Here is an 8,372-nt window from a genome sequence, read left to right as displayed (position 1 = left end):
TATTTCTTGTTGATCATATTTATTTATACAAGCTAAAAAAATCTTCCCTTCTAAGCTAATCAATGAAAATTAAAAGAAAAATAAGAAACTTCTTTTCTAAACTAAAAATAAAGAGAACCTTTTGTTCTAAGTTTAATTTCGTCTTTAACATGTTGGCCCATTCTTCGACCCGAGTGTTGTGGCCCTTTAACTCTTGCTCCTCGTAGACATCGAAGTCAAAGACTTCTCTTTCTTTGTCTGTTCATTATTCCTCAAAGGGGAAGAAGCCATGAATGACGAATAAGGTTGTATTTCAACAATTTTACATGGTTACATTACACTTGCACTATTGTTGAAGTCAAATATTGGGCCCGTGCTCAACGCGGGCCATGCCTATCTAGTTGTCTCATATATGCGGTTTAGGAAGGTAGGAATCTAAGCAAATTTTATCATTGTCGTATGAAATAGAGAAATTATTTTTGAAAAGAGACCAAAAACTCAATATACAAAACATGTGTAGCTATAAATATCAATTTACATTGGAGACTACTGTGTGATATTGCATATTCAGTGTGTGATATTACTGTCAATCGCCATGCTTTCTTGAATTATGGACTCAAAATACGTGAAGTTTCTTCTCTAAGTATGAATAGTGTATCAATCTTTACTTTCAACTCCACTTCTTGCACCACGTTGATCACTAAATTTGCACTCCAAGTACTCTATTTTAGTCTTGCTTAATTCGAAATCTTAAAGGGATCGTTTGGTATGAAGTACAAAGTGGGATAAGTTAAAGATATCCCTTGGATAAAACTTATACCATATTTGATTGATGGTATAAATTTATCCGAGACTAATTTATATCATCAATCAAACATGATTTAAACTAATATCAAATTTAGTCTCGGCATAACCCATCTTATCCTATCAAAACCATGAAAGTATTATGCCACTTATCATATGATATAAAACAGTGCAGGGATTATAATGTTGAGATAACTTAGTTTATGTACCAAACAACCTCTTAGACTCTAGGACCTCTCTCCTCATCTTCAACTTGTCATTAATTCATTATCCGTCTCATCAGTCAATATTATGTAATGTGCAAATAACATACATCATGACACCTTCCCTTGAACATGTCATGTGAATTCATTCATCATTAAGTCAAAAAGAAACAAGGTAAAGATTGATCTTTGGCATAATACATAAACAGGACCTTTAACTTGACACCAAATTATAACTATGCCCTTTAACTTTGTCAGTACATAAGTAGACCCTTTAATTATATAAAAACTAAACAAAAAAATACGCCAATTCTGCAACTTACATACGTGAAACTCAATCGCTCCTACGTGGATTAGTAATCCACTCAAATGATGCCACCTAATAAAAAAGGCATATTATAACTATGAACTTTAACTTTGCCAGTGCACAAGTAGGCCCTTTAACAATACAAAAGCTGAACAAAAAAAACACTTCAATTCTAACTCTAATACGTGTGGTTTGAGTGTATACACGCATTTTGCCAGGTAGGATTGAAGCGTTTTTTTGTTCAACTTTTGTATAGTTAAAGGGCCTACTTGTGAACTGATAAAGTTAAAGATCATAGTTATAATTTGGTGTCAAGTTAAAAGTCTTGTTTGTGTATTATGCCTTGATCTTTCGTGCAACCCCATCAAGCCAGGAAGTCTTTTGAGTTACGTCTTTGTTAAAAAATGTACTACTACTATCTTTATCGTTAATTAAGTGAGACTTTATAAGTAGGATGAATAAGGATAAAAGTTAAATTGTGTCTCTAAATAGTTACCAAATAAGAAAAGGTAGTATTCTTTTTGAAACGAACCAAAAAGAAAGTTGTGACACATAACAAGTTTACCTCCAATTCTATTTTTTTAAATAGATTTACTAATCTGTGTCCTTGTATATCGACAAAGAATGATACAATTAAATTAATTAGTTGAATTTATTAAAATAATACAATATAAATAATGTGATAGAATTTATGTAGCATATCTATTTGGCAACATGACAATTCTAAAAGCGTAAAAATAAGTTGAGAAGAGCTTGTAAATATTCATGTTCAAATCTCCTTGTTCATATGTTAACGATGGTTTCTTGGGGAACTTTCCTCGACGAGATTGATATGCAAATATCCAGTGATATAACTTTCCACTTGGAAATGTGATTTCAAATAAATTTGTTACTCTTGTCAAACTTTTTCTTTGGAATACATAGCAGCAGTACACAACCAATAAAACTGGAGGATACTCATAACTCTATTACATAACCAAAAAGAAAATATTGACAACGAAAGGTAGCAACATTGAGCATGATATATACAACGAATTACTTCCCATTCCCTTCATTAACAGTCTAACTGGTAAAGCCATAATCGGGTCTAAGACTCAGTCAAACCGATCGTCCGTCCTGTCTTAGGGTGATGCAAGGAATTGTTTCAAATGTTCGTCTGATGCATAAACTATTGATATTGAATGATTACTCCACATACAATTAATTCATCCACTTTAATTACACAACTCAATTATTTTGTGACCTACCATAATCTACAAGGTAAGAAAAGAAGAAGAGTCTAAAAAGTACTGTACTAAATTCAAGCAGAAATCAATGAATTTCGGCCCCACCAAAAAAAGAAAGTTCCAACTCATTGAAGAAACTCAGGATCGGGGATTTCCAGCACCAGGGGGGGGATAATTGACCGGTGGGTAACCATGAGGCTGCTGCTGCTGCGGTGGTGGATAACCCTGAGGCTGCTGCTGCGGTGGTGGATAACCCTGAGGCTGCTGCTGAGGTGGTGGATAACCCTGAGGCTGTTGTTGTGGTGGTGGGTAGCCTTGATGCTGTTGTTGTGGTGGTGGGTAACCATGGGGCTGTGGGGGGTATCCATGAGGTTGCTGCATTGGTGGATAAGCCTGCGCAGGTGGATATCCCTGATCTAACCGAGACATTTGTTGAGCAGGTGGCACTGCCATTGGCCGCGGTCCAAATTTTCCATCTCTTTTATCCATTTCAACCTTGTGCTGTGTCTGAACAGAATGACAATGACCAAGACAAAGTGAATGAAGCCAAAAATGGGAAATGGAATATGCAATGATCTGAACCAGTAACTGAAGTTATGGAAGATGTTATACAAGCATAGTTTGTTCCATCACGAGCCATGATCAAACTTTTTCTTAAAAAAGAAGAGTTTGATAGGTCATACGATAAACTCCGCCTACGTGAGGTTTTGCGAAGTAGAGCTGCACATCCGTCTGATGGAGAGTACAATTATGATGAATCCATTAATAAATAGGGACCGAGAGAGCTGAATGGGTATAGATTATGCATCTTTTGAGTGGAGTCTGAACAGAAGTTGGTCACAATAATTTGCAGCCAGAATGGGACTTACCTCCTATGTTTACTCACAAACGCAGGAACTTTCAGTGTTTAAAGAACGCAAATTGTAATAATATAATTCAAGGCATTTGGAGCCGCATTATGAAAAATAACCTTTTTTGGCTTGGACACTAAATCACTATTTCAAATGGAACCTTTTTTCTGTTTCGAGATCGTAAGATGATTTGACTATTTCAGTGGAACTATGTGCATGCTAAAAGATGTATAATGAGTCCAAGCATTCACATATTACCTGCATACAGCTGCAAACCCTGCCAACGGAAAGGAAAAAAGAAAAGGTAAATGAAGATGAAAATACAGCTCAGCACAAAAAATATCTTTTGATACTTAAAACCAAGTGTCTTACGTGCAGTAAACAACATCCGACAAACACCTCAAAATTTGAGCAGCATCATTAATTTCTTCACTTCCAGTGAGACAAGCAATAAGGCTACATATACATGCTAACTGGTTTAGGCAAAACATGAATCCCTACAGTCCAAGGCAATGTAAGTTAGATATAGAGTTCTAAGTTCTGTGGATTGACAAAGTAAAAGACATTTATACAATAAGGTCACTTATGAGGTAATTCTTGATAAATCTCTATGATAAGTAGAATTAGTTCGTTTTCTGATAAAAGGGATAACTAATATGCTATAAATGTGCAACAACTAACACTAATATATCGTATAAAAAATCTTTACACTATTAGATTAAAAGATGAGCATGTTACAAGCAGAGAGATGTAGAAGGGAGAAGGAGAAGTGTTGAAATTACTATTATGCAATTATCGCATTTTGTTGTCTGCAGATTGAACTCATCTTGCAACATAAACCGTGTTGAAGCAACAGAATTTGCAAAGCAAAGGCAAACCTGACAACAAAAGTATGTTTGAGAAATAAAGACACAGATCAGAATTTTCAGAAAAAATATGTAAATAACTGCCAGACAATGAAGAGTTATTTCATATAGTCATGAAATTGATTTTTTTTTTAAAAAAAAAATATTGTAGCATCAACAGAATAACACCAGACCTCCGTGCAAAGGCAAAATTCCGGGCAATGTCTTTCTCCACATTTGCCGCTACAAGGCATATAGCCTCCACAACATGTATATCTGTTAAAGGAAGAGTCTTTAAATGATATAGACACTTCAAGATGCAACAATTTGTATACATGAACATAAAAATGGAACAATTACCTGGACATATCATTGTACAGGGCTCGTTTGCGGAGGGAATACGATGCACACAGAGGGCTTTCACATTCAAAGGTAAAGAAGTAATCAATTTTGAATAGTAGTACAATCAACAAGACGAAAATTCATAGTACCACTTTGTGGGGGAAAACATGTTGAAGAATGAACTTGTGTTGAGAAAAGAAAAAACCTTTTTTTGATGCATAAATTGTCTTAGTTTGTGTATAGGAAATTAAGTATGATACATATATTTTCTTGTTTTATTCCTGAACTAGGAAGGATGAAAAGAATTCATGAACTAGTGAAAGATAAGAAGAAAGGAAAATTTTGTGGACAGTCCAAGTTTCTGAGCATTATATCTCCCTGTGATTAGTGATGACAGGGATATGGAAGAGTAATTTCACTAGATCTGCTAAGCAACCAACTGAGTTACACAGTATAATTTTGCAGGAACAAATTAAGTAATTTGAAGAGGATGCTCGGACCTAAGTGACTCAATCCTGTTTTATAGACAGATTTTTATCTACTTTCAAGCTGACAATAAGCATTCCGATAAGACTACCAGATGTGGGAATTACTCATTTCTTTAGTATAGGGACACACAAAACTTCCAAATGGTTCACCAACCAGTACTAGGAATGTGTTGCTTATGCAGCTTAAAATCACAAGTTACTATAGAACAACAGAGAAAAAGCGCTAGACTATGATACCACAGGCACCTTTGGCTTGACATATAAGTATGCTCAAAATTCCCTAAAGACATCTCTTCATATTAGGTCCAACCCATTGCTAGTGAGGTGTAGACCGTCCAACATTGAGTATGGGTTTAAGGATCTTTCTTTCCTTATATGGTCTTGGGCAATACTCCTTTCATGAGCTAGCTTTTAAGCTTAAGTTAGGTTTAAGGTCCGTTCTTTATCACATTTAAGCAAAAGTGATCTTAAAATCCACAGCAAAACTGTAAAAACTAAAGTTAGGATAATTTTCAAATCATTTAAGACTGAACCAGCCTTCTTTCTTTAAAAAAAAACAAAAAAACCTCTACTCCGCAAGCTTAAATTTTCAGTTCTCGTTACCAGATTCCCATAGAACAGCCCTAATTTGATGACATTTTCCTAATTTACAACCAATCCTAAGTCCTAACAACAAATACCCATTCACCCGAACCCTTTGGCCTAAAATTACACTTTTGACTTTACATAGAGATTTTGAATTCACTGAATACAAGATAATTCGTCTACTCAATGGTTCAGGGAGTTCAAAATTTACATGGAGGTTCCAAGTTCAAATTGATACATTACACTTTTATTTTTGAAACCCTAAGTGAAAATCCTAAATCCGCCACTGCATTCCAGTTCTATATTATTCAGCAAACAAACAAATACAGACATTACATTAGAAACAAACTCAAATATCACAAATCATCATCATAGTCCATAAATAGACACACTCACCACCAAAGCGAGAAACAGCAATCTGCAAAAGCCACAGATCACTCTATTACTCAAAAAAACCGAAATCAAAAAAGGAAAAAACAATCAGCAAAAGAGAGAGAGAGAGAGAGAGATTTACAAAGAGGATCAGACTCAGTGGCACGCATAAGATCAGTATGCCAATGATTCGCATAATTCTGACGTAACTTCATCTTCTCCATTTGATCTCCCATTATTTCACCTTGTTCCACTACACCAAAAACACGCACAAGCTATGTGTGGAAACTGGAAAACAATACACCAAAAACACGCACAAACTGTGAGAGAAGGAAGCAAATTGTGTGCGTGGACTATGGACTATGGAGTTTCTCTGTATGTATAGAGAAGAGAGCATTATTGACTACTCCATAATGGATTATGATTGGTTGTTATTAACGCATACTTTTCTCCTGTATTATCTGTTACACCTAACTACATTCCCCGGCAAAATAATACTAGTACTACTATTTGTGTTTTATCTTATTCTTCTTCTATAGATTTATAGTTATTGCTACATTTTTATTTATGTTTTTTTCTTTTTGTTTTTAGTAAATTTTTAATTCCAATATTTCAATTTTGTCTTGATGACAATGACATGTTTAATTAAGTAGTTGATTTTTATTTTTTTTTGAAAAATTATTTCATTTTAGTAAAAAAAAAAAAGATGTGTTTGGTCATTCAAATTTTAAATATAATTCCAAAATTATATTTGAAAAAATTCTCTCATAAAATTTCAAAAACAATCTTAACTTATATCCATGACCAAACACAACTCCAAATTCAACTTTAACTCCAATTTTATCTCCAGCTATGAAAAATTATGATATAGTAGTGCTAGTTTGCTTTGCTTCAAGAGAATCACAATTTCTTTTTGGTATATACGTAGTTGGTTGATCACGAAAGAAATTAGTGTTGCTAACATACTAAAAAGAGTACTGAAACAGGTTCAAAAGATTAACGGATGATAACGTTGGGTTCGAAATCGAGAATGCAAACTATTGAGACAACAAATAAAATAACAAGAAAAACACTAAAAAAGAAAAACCTAAAAACTAATTGACAGAAATTCTTTCCTAAGCAAAGCTCTTAAACGACTATGTTGTGATGCTATTGTGTTTTGACTTGAAAAAAAAAAAAAGATCTGAATTAACCAATTATGGAAGAGATTGTTTCCTATAAGGAAACCTTTTCCGCTAAGAGAATCTATCTGAATTAAAATACAATTACGATATAATCTAAGTGAACTAGAAACTTTTTTACTAAGAGAACCTTTCCGAATTAAAACACAATTATTCAAGACAAATCCTAATACATAACAACACAAAAATCTACAAATGGGGATCAAGGTTGAATAAATACATCAAATTGAGACTATAAATATATCTCGTTGAATAGAAAATACAATCGAAGTTGTGAAAATTGTATAAAATAATATATTTCATATCAGTACATTCTTATTTTACCAACTTTGATCTTTCAATATGTAATTATATCGGAGCATTTGAAAGGTGCACCTCAAGTACTTTATGTAAATTGATGATTCTATTTAGTCGAGCCAGCTATGTATCAGATGAATTTTAATTATATTTCTTAAAATATTACTGACATTTTAATTCATATTATTATAACTTTCTTCAATTCTCTCTTACAATTATAAAATCGTGATCAATTTAGTAAGCTCCAATTTAGCTAATATTCCTCACTATATATATTGTTTTTAAGTTAATCTAGGAATATGCAATGTCATCCTTAAAGTTTCTAGCGTTAATATTTTATATTCTAAAATAAAAGATAAATTATTAATCGATGTTTATATTAACTTTTTACTTCTATACTCCTATTTTTACTACGATCAAATTAGGAAAAGCAATTAAAGAAAGAAGTATGAGTTTGAGTTTTCGCAATGGGTATAAATATTTGTTGCTTTCAGTTCAGTGTAAAAACAAATATATTTTCACATATTATGACAAAAAAATAATTTAACCAAAAATGACAATAGGAAAAAGATAAAACTTTACCAAACCTCTCAAATTTTGCAAATATAAGAACAAGCTCCAAGTGTACAAGTTTCTTATTTACTATTGTTTGATTTGAAAATTGTTATCCCGGAATAACTAATCATTCCGAAATAAAATAAAAGAACATATTTTTCTTTGTTTGGTTAGAGAGATTAATCCAATCCGGGATAATTTATCACATAATTTTTCCCTTAATCACATGGTGGAATAAGTTATCCCGGAATAACTAATCCCGATATTAATTATCTCGGAATAACAATTTTCAAACCAATAACGACCCTAAAAGAGCTTGAAACTTGTTTTCCTTAAT

The 8,372-nt window shown here is 33.1% G+C and overlaps 1 protein-coding gene across 1 annotated transcript; it reads right to left on the bottom strand.

Annotated features, from left to right (window-relative positions):
• Positions 1 to 2,432: 2,432 nt before the first annotated feature.
• LOC107839214 lies at positions 2,433 to 6,571 on the bottom strand. The gene is made up of 8 exons (XM_016682617.2): positions 6,145 to 6,571; positions 6,027 to 6,048; positions 4,576 to 4,632; positions 4,410 to 4,491; positions 4,153 to 4,248; positions 3,743 to 3,867; positions 3,629 to 3,647; positions 2,433 to 3,026 (listed from the first exon to the last, which is right to left on the bottom strand). Exons 1-8 carry the CDS (start codon positions 6,236 to 6,238, stop codon positions 2,658 to 2,660), a joined length of 864 nt encoding a protein of 287 aa, XP_016538103.1. The 5' UTR covers positions 6,239 to 6,571; the 3' UTR covers positions 2,433 to 2,657.
• Between the last annotated feature and the right edge of the window lie 1,801 nt (positions 6,572 to 8,372).

Source organism: Capsicum annuum, chromosome 8 (genome assembly GCF_002878395.1).
Source record: "Capsicum annuum cultivar UCD-10X-F1 chromosome 8, UCD10Xv1.1, whole genome shotgun sequence".
Taxonomy (NCBI): domain Eukaryota; kingdom Viridiplantae; phylum Streptophyta; class Magnoliopsida; order Solanales; family Solanaceae; genus Capsicum; species Capsicum annuum.
Note: the sequence above shows the minus strand (reverse complement) of the source record. Positions and strands in the feature narration are given on the sequence as shown.

Coding starts and splice junctions, on each gene's coding strand:
- LOC107839214 (XM_016682617.2), bottom strand. CDS start 6,238: ATGGGAGATCAAATGGAGAAGATGAAGTTACGTCAGAATTATGCGAAT. Junction 4,633..6,026: donor TGCTGTTTCTCGCTTTGGTG/GTGAGTGTGTCT, acceptor TGAATGTGAAAG/CCCTCTGTGTGCATCGTATT. Junction 4,492..4,575: donor CTGTACAATGATATGTCCAG/GTAATTGTTCCA, acceptor TTCCTTTAACAG/ATATACATGTTGTGGAGGCT.